The following is a 19,758-nucleotide window of genomic DNA, read 5'->3' as shown; positions in this document are numbered from 1 at the left end:
ACATGATAAGCAAAATCCAGTGTGAGACTGAGGCAGGCAGGGCTAGATCTGACCATGTAATGAAAAACCTGAGGAAAGGAACCCGGTATAGAGTCCGAGGCAGACAGGGCTAAACCTGATCCGCAGATTATCATAAAGCCAAAAGGTCGATAAGAGGAGATGTCAGATTCATGAAGATCAGACGACTGACATAGTGCGATTCCTATATGCATATGTCCAGCAGGAAACCCCCCAGCTCCAGTAGGAGACAAAAGCCGTGATATGTTCTGGAAGAACATAATGGAGGCATATGCAACGGATAACCTCGACCTAGGCAGAACAATGCTGAAGGCATACGAGTTGATGTACGGTCATCCTCCGTACGACCCGGAAGACCTACGAGATATACGAGAGGCGAGGGCAGACCAGTCAGAAGCTAGACAGCTGGTAGAACCGATGCCTCCAGTCGAACCTAGACGACAAGACGAGCCGCGACCTCATGCGGGACCAAGAGTGCAAGTCGAGTTAAGAGCACAGACGGAGCCTAGACCACCAACAGAACTAGGACATCTGGAAGAGCAGAGAGGGAGACGAGTGAGGTCGGCGTCCCTGGTCGCAGGAGAAAGCGACTCAGAAGAGCTGCAGGCCAGCCAACCCCACACGGTTCTAGACGATGCCCGATCAACAAGACCCAAGAGGAAGGATCGGGAAATACGTGATCTGATCAACCCGGAGAGTGAGATCGAGTTTGTGGATAGAGAATTCTCGAATAAAAACCTATTGCAACTGTCACACGGTATAAATCAAAGGATGACGAAGTTGAAGTCTTACGTGCCGTTGACCGTCTTCAACATGGAATGGATTGATAAAGATTTCCAGAAGGCGTCCACCAAGAAGCCGAAGTCGGTCAAAGAGCTCCAAGAAGGTGATGAAGCACCGACGTACACGGGATTAACACCCAAAGACGAAATGCTGTTGACGTACGGCGAATGGATTGATGCGATAGATCTGTTCATCAGGTATGTGGGATGACGCATGACTGTTCAGGAATTGATGTTGATGCCATGGGTGTTTTCGATTCGGACGTCAGATACGTGGGTGAACACTATCATATGGAGACGGTAGCAAAGATGTTGATGATGCATAAAGAGAATGTGATTGAGATTCGTAGATCAACTTCATGCTGGATGATCGCGCTACGATACTGCATGAAGGTAAGAAGTTTAGCCATGTCACACGTCAATAGGCGTCGTCGGTTAGTAGAATAATACTAACAGAGTCTTTCCGGTGTGTCACCCACAAAGGTGAGACGACTGCTTATGCAAGTAGTGATAGGAGCGTCAGGGAAGCGTGAAATGTGCAACGCAGGGCGTTTGCACGAGGATGTGCTGAGGGCGGCGAAGGATAAGGCCGAAGCGAAGGGTGAACGTATTTTCACGGACAACCCTTACGCGACCGGGCAGAAGATGTTGGAAGAGCCTTCGGTTGACGCCCCCACAAAAACGACAAGTTTCGAGAAGCGGCAGTTTGCGGCGTCAAATCAGAAGAATAAAAGATATAACGGTGACCAAGACGGAGGTAACTGGAGGAAGAACAAGAAGCAAAGACCAAATTATTGGCAGAACCGTAATAGTCAGCCCGGTCATCAACATGCGTTTTCAGGAGGCCCTTATAGTGGAAACGGCGGAGGCTATGCTACGAGTCAAAGCTATGGCGGTGGTTATGGTCAACACGTACCGTACTTCCAGACTCAAGCGCCATACAACCAAGGCCAGCATTACCCGCAAGGTCACTACAAACCCTATCACCATGGAGGGTGGAACGATTACAATCATTCCAGCGGTAGTGCGAACGCGCAGGGTGGATCCGGCTCGGATGGTGCCGCAGGAGCTAAGCCAGGCGGTGCAGGTAATGCAGGGAAAGGAGGTGCAGGAGGAAAATGGTAAGCAAGTGAGAGCGTGTGAACCAGTTATTTGTTTTCGATCGTCATGAATCTCACTTTGGGTTCAATTTCCTTCTTCCCCTATATCCAAAATTCCCGGAAAGATGACAATAGAAGATAGGGGAGATATCCCAGGAGGCGGCAAGACTCGGCAGTTTTTTAATTTAATTCAATGTCACTGTCTCTGTTTATCTCCCCACTGCCACTGTTCCAGTTTTATCTCCGGTTTCCATGTGCCAAGGAAGTTGTGGTTTTTGAATATAAGATTGAAACTGTTCATTGTCATCCTCTGTGTCTCTCGAGTTTCCATGATTATCAGTTGTTCTTTAGACTAAAAATTTTTGAGTGAAGAAGAAATGGAGGACATATTGCTTACATTGACCTGTGACGTCCTATCCCTATCCCACAGTAGCGAGGAGAGAGAGTCCAGCACGGGAGGTGGAAACCCTTCACCAGAAGAAGTGAAACCCGCCGAGAACAAAGAGAGCCGAAAGAAGAGCTGGCCATCAGAAGTCAAATGCGAAATGAATATAAAAGAGTGGTTAAGGATGGCGGAAGAATTAGATCTATCAAACAAGCACAAAGACATAATTAGTGGTTTCGTGATTGGTTTCCATCAGGGGATTCCGGAGCATGAAATAAGAGGAAAGCGTTTCTACTCACCAGAGAACCACGCGAGGTCAGAGGAGGAGAAAGAGTTGATTGGGGAGAAGATACGGAAGGAGCTAGCAGCTGGCAGGATGGTGGGACCTTTCACAGAGGAGGAAGTGTATGCGAAGGTCGGGTTCTTTAGAACGAGCCCAATGGGTAGTGTTACTAACAGTGATGGATCGATAAGGATAATAAACGACTTATCATACCCGAAGAACAAGGAAGGCACACCGTCAGTAAATTCATTTGTGAATAAGGCAGACTTCGAGACGACCTGGGATGATTTCAAGAGGGTCGCAGCCTTTTTCGAGAAGCACTATGACGTTGAGATCGAATTGGGTATATTCGATTGGGAGAAAGCGTATAGGCAAATTCCAACGCACCCGTCTCAGTGGAGGTTTCTGATGATAAGAGGCCCAGATGGAGAGATTTATTGGGACTTATGGGTGTCGTTCGGGGGGGTAGCAGGATGCGGCAGTTTCGGTGGCCCAGCGGATGCCTGGAAAGAGATAGTGAAGAGACATTTCAATTTCTTGGAGGTGTTCCGTTGGGTGGATGACAATCTTTTCATAAGGAGGAAAGGAGACGCACACAATGCCTCAATGGAGGACGTCGTAGCTTTAAGCAAGCGCTTGGGGGTACAAACGAATGAGGGAAAATACGCCGAGTTCGCGGTAGAGCAACGTTATATCGGTTTTATCTGGAATGGTCGAGATAAGACGGTCAGGTTACCGGAGGAGAAGTTGGAGATGAGGCGTCAGCAAGTAGATGAAGCGTTGGAGAAAGCGGATGGAATGACTCACAAGGAAGTTGAGAAGTTGATAGGGAGGCTGGTACATGTGACAAACATTGTGCCACAGATGAAGTGTTTCTGCCCTAGTTTCTACCATTGGCTCGCAACCTGGAAGAACAAATTGGCGAAGAGGAAGATGCCTAAAGACGTCCTTGAAGATTTATGGGACTGGAAGAGGACGCTGAAAGACTTTACCAATAGGAAGCTGATCCCACGGAAGGAGGCGATAGATATCGGATGGGTGGGAGACGCATCAACGGACTTTGGTATTGGAGTGATGATAGGTGAACACTGGAACCAATGGAAATTAATAGACGGCTGGTCAGATAGAGATGTTCTTGGCGTGAAGCGTGATATTGCTTGGGCTGAAACCGTCGCAATTAGGTTGGGACTCGAAATCGCAGCGAGGGTTACGAAGGTGGCAGGAAAGAGGCTGCTATTCCTGACGGACAATACTACCGCGGAGGCGGTGGTGCGAAATTTAAAATCGAAACATGTTTCGGTCAATCTAGAATGGAGAAGGATCCAGCGCCGGTTGGCGGAGTTAGATTGTGATTTAGAGGAGAACAGAGTTACGTCGAAGGCGAACCTAGCAGACGCCCTTTCAAGAGGGACGGATTCATCCAAAGACATCAGTAAACGTGTACGATTTGATTTACTGCAAGACCTAGCCGCTTTTCTGACAGAAAGTTAATATGCCGGACAAAGAAGGGAAGAGAACGAGAGTTAGTTTCAAGCGGATTGGCGATGAGATCGAAGACGAGAAAACCTTACAAATCGCGAAGCACATGGTGAGCGGAACTTGAGCTGAAAGCACATTGCAGGGTTATTCGAGTGCGGTGACAAAATTCAGGGAGTACATAGAAGGCTGCGGTAGGAGATGGGAACCAGCGATACCATTGATTGACATAGACGTGTATGGGTTTTTGGTATGGGCTGGAGCGTCAGGTTCAGAGAAAGAGTCTTCATCGAAGAGAGTGGTCCGAGCTAAGACGTTGGAGAAGTATTTAGCGGGACTTCAAGCATGGCAAATGGCGGTAAAGTTGAAACCTCCAGATCTCGACCAAAAGATGATAAAAGGTATCCTGAAGGCGACGGAGAGAGCAGAGGAGTCGATGATTCTGAAGGGAGAAGAAGGGTTGAAACCCCACGCTACGAAGAGACCGGTGATGGTAAAAGAACTTTTGCACGTCGTTTTCAATTTCGCTGGTAAAGACGAAGTAGACGATCTGGTATCGACGACAGCCTTGGTGGCCTTTTGGGGCATGATGCGGCTTGGAGAGATAACACGTCAGTCTCGAGAAGACGGGATGCTGGTGGTCAATGATCTACGTTTCGAAGGCACTGGCGGATCCCGAGTAGCGATCATATATTTGTGGAAAGGGAAATCCGCGAAGCCAGGCCAGAAGCATGAAGTCAGGTGAGTGCGACCACTACAGAGATGGTGTGGATAGTTTGGACTTACGGATTGCTACTCCGAATGGGAGGGGACAGGCTAGAAAGACAGCACTCGGTGTTAGACCCGGTGGCAGCGTTAGAGCGGATGCTGGAGAAGATTCCTGCTAAGAGAGGTTCCGATGCACTATTCGGTATAGGAGGCGGAAGTCTGAGGCAGCCTTTGACGAAGGAGACGTTCATGGATAAGATAGCACAAATCTGGGGAGTAAGTGGAACGGCAGACGGTCGATGGTCAGGCCACTCGTTTCGAGTGGGGGGAGCGTCGCTACGCTGGAATGTTGGTTGGACCAAGGAGAAGATAATGAACTTGGGAAGATGGCAATCAGACGCAATCAACACATACTTAAAGGTATACGAAGAGGAAGACTTAGAGGAGACAAAGAGGTTGTTGAGAGCGATTGATAGGAGAAGTAGAGGGGTAGATGATAAGTAGTTTAAGCCAGCTCCTTGTTGAGTGTACGCCAAGGAAGGCAGGAGCATACGGAACAATGTATAGACAGATGATCTGCATAGATGACGTACAGCGAATACAGAATACACAAGGATAATTGAAATAGATTATTAGGTTTGATTGAGTAAGATTTACAGCTGAGACGCCCCTGAGAGCTATGGGACAACTCGCCGAGCCGAGACTCACAGGCGTGTCACGACATATGGGTTGTCGAGCGACCCAGAGCTCCATAGGCCGTCCTAAACAGGCAGGTTTGAGGGGTGAGGATAGTTTTTCTCACCCACGCAAAACCAGTCGAGCCGCCGGCAGCGCCCCGCCCGTACAAGCTTAGGCATATCAAATAAGTTTGTGATGCCTAGGCGTGGTTGGTATGTTAAGATGAGATAATCACATCAAGCTCACGAACTCCAATAGAATGGAGTGTGAGCACCAACCAAGGCACGACTTGGTGCGGAGTTCCATGGCTAGGAGTTGTGTGTACAGATGAAGAAGTATGCTTGTAGCGAGGGAGTACACGGAGCGGAGAGTTCTCAAAGTTGGAAAGAAAAATTTCAACTATTACTCTCACACACGCATCCTAGCAAACCTTCTTCTACACACAACTCAATTTCATATAGATCTCGAGGAGTTATCTCAATTTTAAAATACCACCCACCCACCCAGGCAATGCTAAGGCAGGCAGGTTTGAGGGGTGAGGATAGTTTTTCTCACCCACGCAAAACCAGTCGAGCCGCCGGCAGCGCCCCGCCCGTACAAGCTTAGGCATATCAAATAAGTTTGTGATGCCTAGGCGTGGTTGGTATGTTAAGATGAGATAATCACATCGAGCTCACGAACTCCAATAGAATGGATATATCAGAGGAACCAGTCCCAATTGCCTAGCAAGAGTTCGCCGGCGTTGGTCCGCTTGAAATCTGAACCAGCCCGTCTATTTTGTGGACATTTGCCACAAAAAGTGTCTCCACATGAAGAACTGCATTATCGTCGAAAGATCATAATGTCGTTGATAAGACCTCAATCTCTCTCACAATTAGCACTTTAGCACTATAACAACGTAATGATCACCTCCACTCAGAGTTATACCCCATATACGCACTCAACATATGTTCACTATGTTGGCCGAGTCGGTAAAGAGGTACACCCAATCCTTATTTTCATTGACCATTTTCACTGACCAAAGTTAATTCTCTTCCATATTTCCAGGATACCTCTCCTATTTTGAAAACCCGCGGATTTACTTCAACACGTGGCGACATCGCGACTTCAGGACTCAGCCACAAAGGACTGTTCGCTACTGCAGTTCTCCTGACGACCCCCTATTCTCTGTCCTCACCGTTAAAACGTGGCCACTTTTATGCTATTACTTGCAAACTCATCGCCTCTAATACCTCCACCGTTGATCATCTCTATTACAATGAAAACCGTGCAATTGATCTCGGAGTCTTCTCTGGCACAGTGACAGACATGTTGCTAAAAGTCATTGACAAGGTCACCGTGACTGCACACGGTTTCATCACTCATCTACATACGCTCAGTAACAATACCCATACCACTCCTACAATATTGCTTACCATGAAGTCGAACAACAAGAATCCCACTGTATGTTCTTCACTACCTACAAATTGTACAAAATCTGACGCTACAATCTAGACGGGCGCAGTCGTTTCTTGGTCTACCAAACACTACTTATCACCGAAGTGGCAGGATCTGCTGTATATCATTAATTATCAAGTCGGTGCAGAAATTGTCAGCCAAGGTGTGCTCAGGGACTATAACGATGCAAATGACATGTGGGAATGTGACGTCAGTTTTATTCACCTCTTCAATGAAGAATAATGACTGACGTCTTACGATACAGGCAGAGTCTGTAACCGTTATTCGGAACTCATCGAATGTGTTCGCAGACACGTTCCCTCACGCAGCGGTCAAAACACCAGTTTCTATCCAAAAATGCAACAGCAGAGCTCCACCCGCTCCTTCTGTAGATTACTCTGGTCTTACCCTCTCATACGAAGGCGCAGAATTAGCATTACATAGCCCACCGTCCCAAGATGCTATGTGTCCCAGCTTCCGCAATGAAATGCTACGAAGCGGCAAACGCCGTCGAAGCGAAGAGACACAATCTCACTGACAATACACATTCGAAACAAATCGACATTTCAGCTATCTCAACATTGTGTATACTCCTCTAAGATTATTGTACATGATGAATCTCTTTCGGTTCCATAAACACAGATTGCAAAGTCATTATCGACAAATACCGCATCGTCATAACACGAAGCTGGTACCTTGCTTTTCGCGTCGGAACCTTGGACACTGCATCCACCAGTGTAATACCGTCAGTTCCTAATACATTGCCTTATGCTAATCATAGCTCACCTGGCTAAATGACTGATTTAGTCTGGTGCACGAACTCGACCGTTCTTCCCGCCGACGTATCCGTTTGTCCCCCCCCGCGTCCTACAACAAGTCCCCAAATTCAATATATTATAATCAGTTATATGCATCAAAGTTGCTTCGCATGATCAAACTCCACTTACAGTAATGCTCCGCTCGCTACCCTCTTCCCCGAATGCTCAATCCGAAGATCAACACAATCTCTCTTTCCACTGCTAAATCACAAATCATGTTATCCTTAATTGTCAAACCGTCACAGTTGAAATGTTATATATACTCACCTTGACACAGTATCAATTTCAATGGCACCTTCACGCGCCACTCCCACCCCCGCTGCAACCCTTCACCTCCCATTAGATGTCAATGTCGAGCTCAAATAATAATAAGGTCTAAGCATTACTCACAAAGCTTGCCCCATGTCGATATCTTGAATGCCACTATGGTTGACTTTTAACTGCGAGATGCGGCCATAGAGCTAGGACGCTGTAAACGATGCCGTTGTCGACTAATCTCCAATCCCCAAAGCCTTCGCGTTTCTTCATTCCTTTGTCTGGGCAATCTTCGTACACATGACCGAAAAGTGAACAAGTGTAACATTGATATTCACCGGCCTTGACTTCTGCCATAGCACTAGCAGGCATATCGAGATAACATAATTCTGATTTCCGGCGAGCAGACATATCTGGCGTGATTAGATCTTTTCTGCGAATTAGATTGAGCTTTTGATAATTCTTTTTTGGAATAATCTTCTGTCCCATGCTGGGCAAGAAAAAGACAGTGTTAGAGTGCGAAGTCATCGTCTAGCTAAACAATACAAATCTGAACTTCAATTTCAATGAACGTAAGACACTGCTCCAACCTCACATCAGTGGTCGTTCGACACAAATTTATACCTCATGCTACTACCACATATCGATGAACTCCACTCACGTTAATGGGCCCCCGCAGCAAAACTTCCCTTTGATGACCACATACCAAATTTACATGCCGACACCAATATCCTATTATCACTTATCATGCTTTCTGCCCCTCACGTTGCTCAGCGATATCAACTCTGTTTGGCATTTCTATCTATCCCGTGCACCAATGTACGTTTTTCCCGAAACCCAATCTATCGATGCCAAATATCATTATCAAATACAGGTTGTAAAGCACCACCTTGCTCACACTACACCAAATGTAATCTTTACTGGGCGGTAAAGAAAACTACTGACATAGAAAAGTCCTGAGGCAACAGGAAGAGAGCTAAAAATCTGAAAAAATATGCGCCTTGTTCCTAGATGTTGGGGCGTCATGATGAGTATTTTTTTGTATTTTACACGCAGATATTGGTTTATGTACTAACAATAAACACTGAAAATCATCAAAAACTCACATGTAACAATACCTGAAATTTGGGTCATGAGTATGAAGACAATATTTTGTGGTCTAAAAACTTCAATAACTTTTGCAATTCTGCTCCAGATAACTCGATTGTTGGTTCATTCAAAAGCTGAACTATTCTCCTTCACACTTCATATTGTTAGGAAGGTTCTATCTAGTCATTTAAACACTCTACATATGTTCAAACAGTTCTGCATGAATAGCTCTGTAGGACCTTTTTTAGACCAGCTACAGATGTGATGTCTTAATGAAAACTGTAGAGGAAAGGCTCACCTTTTGAATGCACTTCAAATCGAGTGATTTGATTCCGAACTGCAAAAGTTATTGATGTTTGAAGATTCCAAAATCCTGTCTTCAAAATCAAGAGCCAAATTTCAGGTATTGTTACAGGTGGGTTTTTGATGATTCTCAGCCTTGATTGTTAGTACATTAACCAATATCTGTGTGTAAAATACAAAAAAATACTCATCATGACGCCCCAACATCTAGGAACAAGGTGCATATTTTTTCAGATTTTTAGCTCTCTTCCTGTTGCCTCAGGACTTTTCTATGTCAGTAGTTTTCTTTACCGCCCAGTAAAGATTACATTTGGTGTAGTGTCAGGTCACTTCTACTCGCAATCGCCAATAGCACTCTTATCAACATATCTCCTTTCATAAAACCAGTACATACCACCGTAAAAGTGTAAACCGGGATATGAGGCTCTGTCAATATCATTACGCCCTTCACCCTTTCGGCCTCCGCCGATATCCTGCAGGTCTCAACTGATGCTTGGACTTCACTTCCTTGCCAGTTGTTAGGATCGTCGTCATACCATCAATCTTATATCATTACGCGCAAGTTCCCCACACTGGTCTACATGACTCAAATGTTGATATATCTCGGTCGAAGTCAGGGACGCGCTTCCCCGCACACACAACTACCAATCCTTGCAAAGCTCTGTACCCCGTCACTCTGCTTCTACACCGATTCTAGCCCAGGCCCTATCGCACGAGCAATCAGGGTTCGATTCGTCATCTGATGTTGATTCGATGCAATTTGCCTGATTATCAATTACCAACTCTACATATTCCGATATCTCACCCTACCTCGGTTCAATATTTTTCCGTGGACCGCCCTTCACTGCATTTTGTCGAATTCATCTCCCTATCACCGCGATCGCCACAACCCAACAATCAACCTCACTGCCACGGCCTCTTTCCAGACAACCCTAATAGTACAACAACCCTGGCCGTCTCACAAAGTCACCCTCCACACATCTCACACCTCTCCCACGCTGTCGTTTCCAACATTTACGACACTTGGCTTACCCCAACCTGGACCTCTGCGCGGCTAACACTGATTCTCATTACAGCCGCATTAACATCAAAAACTTCATCATCTCTCATTCTCCAGTGGTCCATGTACCGACATCGTCGCCATTGTCATTACTCAATTTTGCTTCGGGACATCTATCCCGCTATACACTTTATTTTACGACTCAGCTCAGCATTCCATGAAGATAATATCAGTGTCAACTGCAATCCCTCGACCAGTCATCACAGCCAGCCTTCAGCGCCTATCCAATCCGGGCACGCCACGGCATCTCTATATGAGCCTTTGTTCACTTGCTTGCTAATTCACTGCCACTACCGTCGCCCATGTTCGTTACAAGTTACGCCTAACCTGGACCAGTCTCGAGTCCACTGACCAATCCGCCTGGCGGCTTCTATGATTTATTTCCATATTTACACTGATTGACACCTTCAAATACGACCTTTGTCGATTCATTGTTCACAGACATTACCGACATCCACGACTCATTCTTTCATCTTTAAACGCTATACCATAATTGAATTCGTTACTCAATGGAGAATTGCTGTGAATCCCGATTCCCACTGCGCTTTAGTAGTATATTCTGGACCAAAAATGAAGTCAGTCTTCTAATCTACATTTGAAAGTCCTCTACCAAAAACTGACGCTGCCGATTTTTAGACTCAATTAGCCACCTCCAATGCTTGCAATAGATATCAAATGTTCGAAACCGATATCATTGTTGACGCCGGTGCGCTTGAAGGTGTTAAAGTCCTGATCGCCGCTAAGCGCAATGAAACCACCCTCCAGCACAATCATGCTTATCGCATTGATGGTGAAGTTGCCGCTGGCGGCACTTTTACCATGCCGACGATATTTGAGGATTCCGCCAACACCATTTGCATTGACGAGGGCGAAATCCGACTCAAAAGCCTGATCAATAAAGTAACCACGCAGGGTGTTGGATTGATTGTAGAGTGGTCCTACCACAATCTCACCATGAACCGACCTGCTGGTGAATACATCAAAGTACTGCACCGCAATACTACTACCTCGGTGCGTGAATTCATAACTCTCACACATCTCAGTCACTAACCAATCATGCATTTGTTTCCAGTTCAACGATTAACATGTTACCTATTATCTCGCACCGCATATCACTGTGGGCCTTAGCATTGAAGCGCTCAACGTTGGCAATGTTATCAGTCTCCGGGGCAATGTCATTGACCGCCATCCGGCGAATGATAATTGGCACATTGAGGTCAGTACATTGCCAACGCTCCACTTTCTATATTACAACTACTTATATCCCCACAGGTTGCAGAAATCCAAATGGTACACATAATTCCGAAGATAAGGCGAAGCAGACGCAAACGAGGGTTACCACCAATTGCATTTTACAATGAATAACACCTTGAAGCCCTTTTCTTTGCCTCGATCTCAGACCTCTGTACATAGTTGTTATCAAAACACATTGCGAAATCCGCTTACGTTGTCCGGCGCTTTCAGATTGGCTCATGTTGACTTTCTACCAAGATTCCCTTCAACTGTGCATGTCTCAATGATTAATATACTCTATAGCAATATAACTTTTGACTTACATGTATTGCCCACATATTACCACGCTCGGAAAACTCCAACACATCCCCTTGCAATATTACTACCACTCCTGCGCATGCATTAGGTACCAAAGGCAATACCCCATCGCCAATATCCACATACACTGCGCTGTAAGTTAAATGTCTTCCCCACTATCCAATTGTCAGCTCTTGAAATTACAAAGAATGCAAAGTCGCCTACCAAACCTATCCAAACGTTGTGTTCTACTATGAGACAGGTCCAATTTCCGTCCGTCACTATGCGATCTGTTACAAGTCCGCGACTAGCAACTTCTACAACATTGACACGTAAACCGGACATCGCAATCCAATCTGGTTGCCGTTTGATCGACACACTGGATGTAATCACCAATGTATCGCCGCTATTGTTAGGCGCAGCTACGTCACCGCACAATTCAACGACATCGCCATCTTCAAGTATTGATTCTCTTTCAACGGTGATCTTGAATCTAGATCCAAATCGCCGCGCAAGGTCATTTTCCGGTTCGATTTTGAAACACCGGTGCCAGTCGCCTTGCCCACCTAGCGTAAATGTCTGCATATGATGTCAGTCATCACGTCCCACTTCAAAGTCATAACCTCACTTACTTCATTGTGCAGAGTCACAATCCCTGTCCATTTCATTGCGAACGAGGTATTGGTAGTCATTGTTGATTTAGGACTTTACCTTTACAGGGTTATGTTATAATATAGCATTTACCAATGCCTCGGTAATGACTCGCTGTAGCTGTACGATGATCCTATCATATGCACATGGAACACCAGCTGTTTATTTGGCGTTTCAAGTGAGACATTGCATCTCTTCTCGACTTTATCTCATGGGCCTGAAGTTGTTGTTAACGTCGCTGACAACAGAACACTCTGCTCAGAACGGATTGGTCCTCGCGACCTTCCGTAAATTTATTGTTTTCCGCCGACAGATACGAACGTAGGGAATCTCCGTACCCGTGAACACTTTGCATATCAGTGTGAATTGACAACGTGCGCGAACCTTCTCATAAAAAGGAATACAATTTTCAAAACTCATTGCATTGTATGCGTATGTATAAATTGATAGCGTTAAATGATTCTATGATTCACAACCGCGACAACAATCAATGGATCTCGCCTTCATACACATTTCGTTGTTATCACTGACAAATTGAAATACCAATTCTCATTTCCCGGTCATAATAATAGCGTCACCGACGAAGCCTACATAGTCACCACTTCAATAATTTATCCCCCATGTTAAATTGGTATTTACGTACCGTAATGATCCAAGAATCTCTGACCTCGCAAAAGCCCCTGATGCAACCGCAGATGCGGACTTTCTTACCGAGAAGGTTCTCGACATCCTGGACCCCTTCTAGCGACGCGTGGTGGCAAATGTACTCGCAGACAAATTTGACCCAGGTCAGATCCTACAAACAGGGTACGTCAGCAATGCCCTTGCAATGAAAAACTTCTTGCTGACCGATGCATCCCAATCCTCATGAGCCACGACCAGGGCTGTGTCCTTCCAAAACTCCCGAAGTGTCGCTTTGATAACTTTGCCAACACCTGCCACATTGATATCATCCGACACGTCCGCAACACAAGGGTACAACACCATTCTTGGCGGTAACGTTTGATAGTCCGGAAATATAATTGGGGGATATTGATGGAAACGGTTCACAACAGATCCGCTGACTTCGTACAATACGCCTGTCGAAAGTGCTGTGGTAAACATATCATCAGCGATAAGTATAGTTTTCGGTAAGAATCCGTCGTTTGTGACTAGAATTGTTGCGCTATAAAATCGAAGTGGGTTCGCCGCATTGTTACGTCCTGAAATCTAAGATCAGTTTCTCAGCAAACATTCCAACCTTACACACTTCCTTTACTTACGAGATTGTCCAATCTGAAAACACCATGTAAGTTTAGCGGCCCAAGTTGGTTATCACTGCCGGGCATGTTTGAATCGATTATAAACGAGGCTGAGCAATACGCAATGTGCTACGCTGAATGCAAGTGCTAACAAGTTATAATTGTCTGTATATTACAGCTACTCAATGGCCTCTTCTGCAAGGAACCCGCTGCCTCTCTTTTACCGTTGATGTCGTTTTTGCACGTCGCCGCACCTACGTTTCAAGTTACACCGCTAATCAGGTACCGTTTCAACCACTGGTCATTTTTCTCTGCTGAGCTCTCTTCCAACAAAGTTTACGCCAGGAATTTCAATGGTCACCATATATGCCTATCTTCCCTGGTCCAACACGTCTGTTATTCACTGCCCGATCAGGTCGCAAATCTCTCCCCACTTTTTCAAGCAACATGATCAATCCCCATACGATCCTCTCTTACTTCTACTCATTGCCAGCAGTACTGCATGAACGTCGCGAAGGCCCAGACGATGGTTGAACCAGTTCGCTTTCACTTCCTAGGCCACTGTTCGATGAGACACTGTATGTGCATGGCATCACGCACCATAGAGTATGGTCAATCCGTTGCCCTATTAACCGACATCGCTGCCAGGTCTGTACCGGACTGGTTTTGCCACGCGTATAGTTGTGCCTGATCAGTACTTTCACCGCACTTAATCTACAAACTTGTGATTTCAATGTTTACCGCCGCGGAGCCTACAATCACTACAAGTTTGTCAGTATAAGAACGTTGTGCGCTGCGCGATAGATGTGACATCACCTCCAGTATCTGTCGTCAATATCAATATCACCAACGCATTCTCAGTTAAAGTCGCATTCCTACGCTAAGCATTATCATTGATTGACAATGTCTACTAACTCAAAGAAAAACGACAACCATATACCATCTCATCCCATTAGAGTCGGTTTTACGGGCGAAGTAGGCAATCAAGTTAGTATTTATGTATCTACATTGCCCTGATCTGCCTAATCGTGTTTTTGTGACAGGCACTCGCCAAAATGAATGGTGCCAAGGGTTTTATTTCTCACCACGCGTCCATCGCCACATCCGGTATGAATGGCGGCGCTCCCTTCGAGAATCCAATCCAGATCACCTCCTATGGTTCCCAGGCCGAGACCTTAGCCCCCAAGAACGTCTACACTATGAACTGCAAGCTCATCGGTACAAACAACAGTACTGACGATCAACTTCACTTCGAGAACGTCAATCACATTAACCTCGGATCTGTTGACAAATTTGGTGAATTTTTCGTCGGCGAACTTATTGATAAGATCACTAAGAGCGCATTAGGCATCGTTTTTGGCCGTGACTTGATCACTGACCCCGCCTTTAAAGGCAAATCAACTGTTGTCGTCACGCTCAAGTCCACTGATTACGATCCAATTGTTAGTTTTTCAGAATGATTTCATTTTTATCAGTCTAACACGCTGTGTTTTGTAGACAAAGACCAATGTTAGCTGGCACACGCAGCATTACATTCCACCGGTGCGTAATATGGAAAAGGCGCAGAATCTCTGCCAATTGGGGCGTGAAGTCCTCTTGACCAGTCAAATCAAGGACTATGATTCCAATCTTTTTATGTGGGAAAATGAGGTACTTGACATACTTTAATATTGTTTACCGATTGTAAATGCTTACGCTTTATGAATAGGTTCACGCCATTAGTATATGCCATGGAGAAATTACATTGGCAGCTACGCCGTCTTCCAGGTCCAGCGGAGGACCAAGCGGTGGTCGAATTCCATTGTCACTGTGAGTTAGAGCATCTATTTTCGAGACCTAGCACTGATTCAATCTCTTTCAGCAACCGCACTGTCCCTTCCAGTGTTGCGAGTACCTCATGCCGCCCAATTGAAGCATCGTCGACTCCCAGCGCCGTTACCGACTCAGCCGATCCGTTGTTTCACTCTTTGTTCGGAGGGGCGGAACGTGATGACACCGATGATGAGGAAAGTGATGTTGCTTCCCCACTCGCGGAAGTTACCAAGACCAAGGGCAAACGAGTCCGACGCTCCTGAGTGACTGTTATTGGTTAACGTCATTCCGCAGATTGTTTCTCTCTCGATCCCGCTATCCATTTCAGTCATTTGCCTGCATTTCCTCTTACGTCACACTTTTCTCTGCTCGTCAATCATTTCTCATTGTTTCCACTCCTCTGCCACTTTGTATATTACCCGCCTTGGCCATTGTTCATACTGTCTGCCATATTCTTTGCAATTAGCTTCAGTCGCTCTCTTGAAACAACGCCCGGTAATTCGACTGCCCACATAAAGACCTCCGATCGGTGTCTCCGAAGCGTTTCTTGCAGATGGTCATTTCAAACGATCTTTTGATCTATAGTGCCATTCGTGACATTTGGTAGCATTTATGTGGTCAATAGGTTCTCTAAATTCAATTTTTCAGCCATGGCGCGCGGGTAGTAGTCTTACACCTCTAAATACACAATACTGTGAATTTGTCTGTCAGTGAGCCTTTGTATGGGGAGGGAGTCTGTGTCGCACGCATATAAGGAGGCGGATGAATCGCGAGAGTGAATGCATCTCACGAGCGAGAAAAATTCTTCTGCGTTGCTCCATATATTCCTTGATTAGACCAACAAAATTTTTTTGGAAAGTCTGAATCACTACTCAGAGAATCTTTTTTAGAATAAGTTCCAGCGTCGAACATAACCATCTTTTCACAAAGCTTCAAGTGATACAGGCAGAATAAAAGAGACATAACTACATAACCACGTGAGCTACGGTGCGTTCGATGACTGTCATCGTTCAAGGTGGCCCCCGATTCTGATACTCAACACAGAGAGTTATGTATTGGACATACAACATAATTTGGAGTCCGGGGTTTGCTATTATCATAGAGCGACATCGTTGTACAACGGTGTCTTGATCGTCATTGCCCGGTTGCGGAACAACATCATGGTTGAAAGTCGCCAAGAGTTCGTGGGCAGAAAGCTATCAAGTCGGTTAGCGCGTGATGTAACCATTGGCAGAGAAAACTAAACTTACTGGCAGTGGACATCGGCCAGAGATAGTAAGCGTAGACAGAATGAAGTGAGGATTCGACGTAATGGGTTGAGCATCGAGTGTCTGCGCGTCGTTGTCAGTACTACGTCGCAACACAGATCAGAGAAAGGCTTACAGTCGATTCTGACGATATCGCGGGTCTCAAAGTGGGGGTTATGCGTGTATTGGAGCTGGTAGCAATGTAGCTTTGCATCGTCATGCTCGGTGATAAAGTGATGTCTGAGGTAGAGAGTTAAGACAAAAAAATGATTTTGAGACGAGATATTGGCCTTTTTATTAGGACTCGAATAGAGCGCTGCATAATAAGTGCGGACTACGGCGTGAATAACTGCTAAAAGCATAACACCATTGTCGTTCTGCTATCGCCTCGGCAGCAACGTAGCAATTGCGTCGTTGTCAAAATTACTACTAAGCCATCAACTCTACAAATAGTCAATAGTTGCAGCCATCTTATCACTACTATGTTTAAATCGAACCTCTACAGCTATTAATCTCAGTCTCTCGGCCGTTTACAAATCCTGATTCACGCTGCGCTTTTCATATTAGATTCGCTGACTGACTGAGCTGGGCCTTAACCTATGCTTGTTAGATCATCCCGGCGTAACAGTTTCGGTCACTTTTGAAATTGACCGCAATGCGTCCAGCCCTCGATTCTGTCGACGGTGCCGCCATCTATGTCGCACGTTATAAGATCACACCCGAGCTGCCGTTTGCTTTCAGTACCATCTCAATCATTTTTGAAACCTTTTTCGATTACTATCCCAAACTCTCAGCCTCCGATCACAGACTTTCCCTGCATTTACGACGTCGCTAACACCACAACCATCAATCTAGAGTCTCCGCTTAAACTCACCGAAAAAATTGTAGCCATCCTTTATTTCGGCACTGTCAGTGTTCATTTGTCTAATTCTGAGGTTTTCCAGTTACTAATATTGATGTTTCAATCATTACTAGCTATAATTGAACATCGTACTGCTTTCCGCCGTTCGATCATAGCTCCACACCACTTACTACGCCCGTACAGCTCCGTTATATAGCTATATTGCAGAACAAGACATCGAGATTATTTGTGTATCACGTCAAAAACTATTGTAACTCAAACGAATTCTCACCAACACATCCTCATTTCTTCACAACAACGATGGCACCAAAGCAACGCGCCGCAACCCATCCAGCCGAGGACCACGAAACTTTTTTATTGCACCGATTTGGCGCCGAAATACCACACAATCTTGGTTCATGTACCAATGTCTGTGTCGAATGTCGTGCACTCCATTGGACGAAGGAGCGACCTACGAAATCGGCGCTAGGGACACCAACATCTTACACGATGTGTTGTAGGAATGGCAAAGTGATCCTCCCACATCACTATTTTACTTTTCCAACGGCGCCGCCCTTTCTCATTGGCTTGATGACAGATGACACCGATCGTGAGTCGCCGTCTCATCAGCGAATATAGGGTTTGTATTGATTTATTTTTGAGTATAGGGGCCCGGAAATTTCGCGACAACATTCGAAATTACAATAACGCTCTAAGTTTCACTTCCCTCGGTTGCAAAATTGATCGCAGTGTTGACGGCCCTTACGGTATTTGTTGCTTCAAGATATTCGGTCAATTAGTCCATAACATGGGAAGTATCCTGCCGCGCGACAATGAGGCACCCGCGTTTGCGCAAATCTATCTGATGGGACAAGATGTCAGCGACGAAGCCGATCACCGCGTGTTTATGTCCAAATCAGACATCGACCCATCCATTATTAAACAATTTCTAGACTTTTTCTACAAAAGTAATCCCTATGCTATTCAATTCAAGATGGCTTATCAGGTAGCACTGCAGCACGACACAATCTCATTTCGCATTAAATCAATTCCGCCACCGCCACAAGGATTGTTCAGTCATGACATCAGGACTTATGTGCGACCTTCTGTGACAGAGGTCGCTATGGTTGTCGGTGGAGGCGGTGAGATCGGTGAGAATGACCGTGATCTAATACTTCACAGCGTAGACGGTGGCTTTAAGCGCATTTCAGAAAGACACACCGGGTACCTTCCATTGCGGTATCCCGTATTATTTCCATGGGGACAAGCCGGCTATGACGAGAACTATCGAGTTCCAACCGCAGATGGTGAGAATCAGGTATTTCAATACAATCACAGTATACTGACGTTGTCTATAGGTCTGGGCAGGAAGGTTTTGACACTGCAATGGTTTGCTTTCTTGCTGTTTCAGCGACCGAAAGAATTTTCTACCATTTTATCGTCTCATATGCTACTGCAAGAACTGGCAACAGACCTCTATGCGTGTGTCGAAAATCAGCGTATTATGTATTTCAGAACTCATCAAGACGACATTCGCGCCGATCTCTATTCGGGGGCCGTTGAGTCACTGGGTCGTAATGACTTTACCTTTGGCCGCCGTGTGATACTGCCATCTTCTCACATTGGTTCGCCACGAGCAATGACACAACTTTATTACGACGCTATGGCACTGGTTCGGCACTATGGTGCACCAAGCTTTTTTATCACGATGACGGCGAATGATCATTGGCCTGAAGTTCAAGATGTGTTGCAGCATGGTCAGACAGCGATGAACCGGCCGGACGCAGTTTCAAGGTTTTTCAATCTCAAATGGGAGGAAATGATGCACGACGTCAATAAGAAGGGGAGGTTAGGTGCTGGAAGATCTCATGTCTCGACAATCGAATTTCAAGGACGGGGCAGACCTCACGCTCATTTCATACCCATCCTCGCTCAGGGATCAGCACCCCGCACACCACATGCTGTCGATTTAGTGGTACGTGCCGAACTACCAGACCCCGACGATGAATCAATATTGTTCGAAGCAGTCACCAAATTCATGCTC

At 45.7% G+C, this 19,758-nt stretch overlaps 7 protein-coding genes across 7 annotated transcripts; 3 read left to right on the top strand and 4 right to left on the bottom strand.

Moving 5' to 3' along the window:
• Positions 1 to 435: 435 nt before the first annotated feature.
• MELLADRAFT_113914 (uncharacterized protein) lies at positions 436 to 1,925 on the top strand (the record flags this gene model as incomplete). The annotated part of the gene is made up of 2 exons (XM_007418656.1): positions 436 to 578; positions 1,613 to 1,925. 2 exons carry the CDS (start codon positions 436 to 438, stop codon positions 1,923 to 1,925), a joined length of 456 nt encoding a protein of 151 aa, XP_007418718.1.
• Positions 1,926 to 6,331: 4,406 nt separating this feature from the next.
• On the top strand, positions 6,332 to 7,405 carry MELLADRAFT_69632 (uncharacterized protein; the record flags this gene model as incomplete). Its single annotated transcript, XM_007418638.1, has 4 exons — positions 6,332 to 6,409; positions 6,478 to 6,873; positions 6,925 to 7,077; positions 7,133 to 7,405. The coding sequence occupies 4 exons, from the start codon at positions 6,332 to 6,334 to the stop codon at positions 7,403 to 7,405; spliced, it is 900 nt and encodes a 299-aa protein (XP_007418700.1).
• A 37-nt stretch (positions 7,406 to 7,442) lies between these two features.
• MELLADRAFT_113913 (uncharacterized protein) lies at positions 7,443 to 8,468 on the bottom strand (the record flags this gene model as incomplete). Its single annotated transcript, XM_007418655.1, has 4 exons — positions 7,443 to 7,590; positions 7,815 to 7,883; positions 7,953 to 8,004; positions 8,120 to 8,468. 4 exons carry the CDS (start codon positions 8,466 to 8,468, stop codon positions 7,443 to 7,445), a joined length of 618 nt encoding a protein of 205 aa, XP_007418717.1.
• Positions 8,469 to 10,836: 2,368 nt separating this feature from the next.
• MELLADRAFT_69630 (uncharacterized protein) lies at positions 10,837 to 12,614 on the bottom strand (the record flags this gene model as incomplete). Its single annotated transcript, XM_007418637.1, has 6 exons — positions 10,837 to 10,931; positions 11,211 to 11,359; positions 11,499 to 11,635; positions 11,949 to 12,098; positions 12,148 to 12,501; positions 12,555 to 12,614. The coding sequence occupies 6 exons, from the start codon at positions 12,612 to 12,614 to the stop codon at positions 10,837 to 10,839; spliced, it is 945 nt and encodes a 314-aa protein (XP_007418699.1).
• A 217-nt stretch (positions 12,615 to 12,831) lies between these two features.
• On the bottom strand, positions 12,832 to 13,901 carry MELLADRAFT_113911 (uncharacterized protein; the record flags this gene model as incomplete). The annotated part of the gene is made up of 4 exons (XM_007418654.1): positions 12,832 to 13,035; positions 13,217 to 13,369; positions 13,423 to 13,782; positions 13,836 to 13,901. 4 exons carry the CDS (start codon positions 13,899 to 13,901, stop codon positions 12,832 to 12,834), a joined length of 783 nt encoding a protein of 260 aa, XP_007418716.1.
• Positions 13,902 to 14,717: 816 nt separating this feature from the next.
• MELLADRAFT_96240 (uncharacterized protein) lies at positions 14,718 to 15,889 on the top strand (the record flags this gene model as incomplete). The annotated part of the gene is made up of 5 exons (XM_007418647.1): positions 14,718 to 14,801; positions 14,858 to 15,256; positions 15,312 to 15,464; positions 15,523 to 15,623; positions 15,676 to 15,889. 5 exons carry the CDS (start codon positions 14,718 to 14,720, stop codon positions 15,887 to 15,889), a joined length of 951 nt encoding a protein of 316 aa, XP_007418709.1.
• A 120-nt stretch (positions 15,890 to 16,009) lies between these two features.
• Positions 16,010 to 17,093, bottom strand: MELLADRAFT_113910 (uncharacterized protein; the record flags this gene model as incomplete). Its single annotated transcript, XM_007418653.1, has 5 exons — positions 16,010 to 16,172; positions 16,417 to 16,626; positions 16,692 to 16,822; positions 16,877 to 16,976; positions 17,023 to 17,093. 5 exons carry the CDS (start codon positions 17,091 to 17,093, stop codon positions 16,010 to 16,012), a joined length of 675 nt encoding a protein of 224 aa, XP_007418715.1.
• Between the last annotated feature and the right edge of the window lie 2,665 nt (positions 17,094 to 19,758).

Source organism: Melampsora larici-populina (assembly GCF_000204055.1).
Source record: "Melampsora larici-populina 98AG31 unplaced genomic scaffold MELLAscaffold_99, whole genome shotgun sequence".
Classification (NCBI taxonomy): domain Eukaryota; kingdom Fungi; phylum Basidiomycota; class Pucciniomycetes; order Pucciniales; family Melampsoraceae; genus Melampsora; species Melampsora laricis-populina.
The sequence above is the reverse complement of the archived record's forward strand: the minus strand, read 5'-3'. Positions and strand labels throughout refer to the sequence as shown.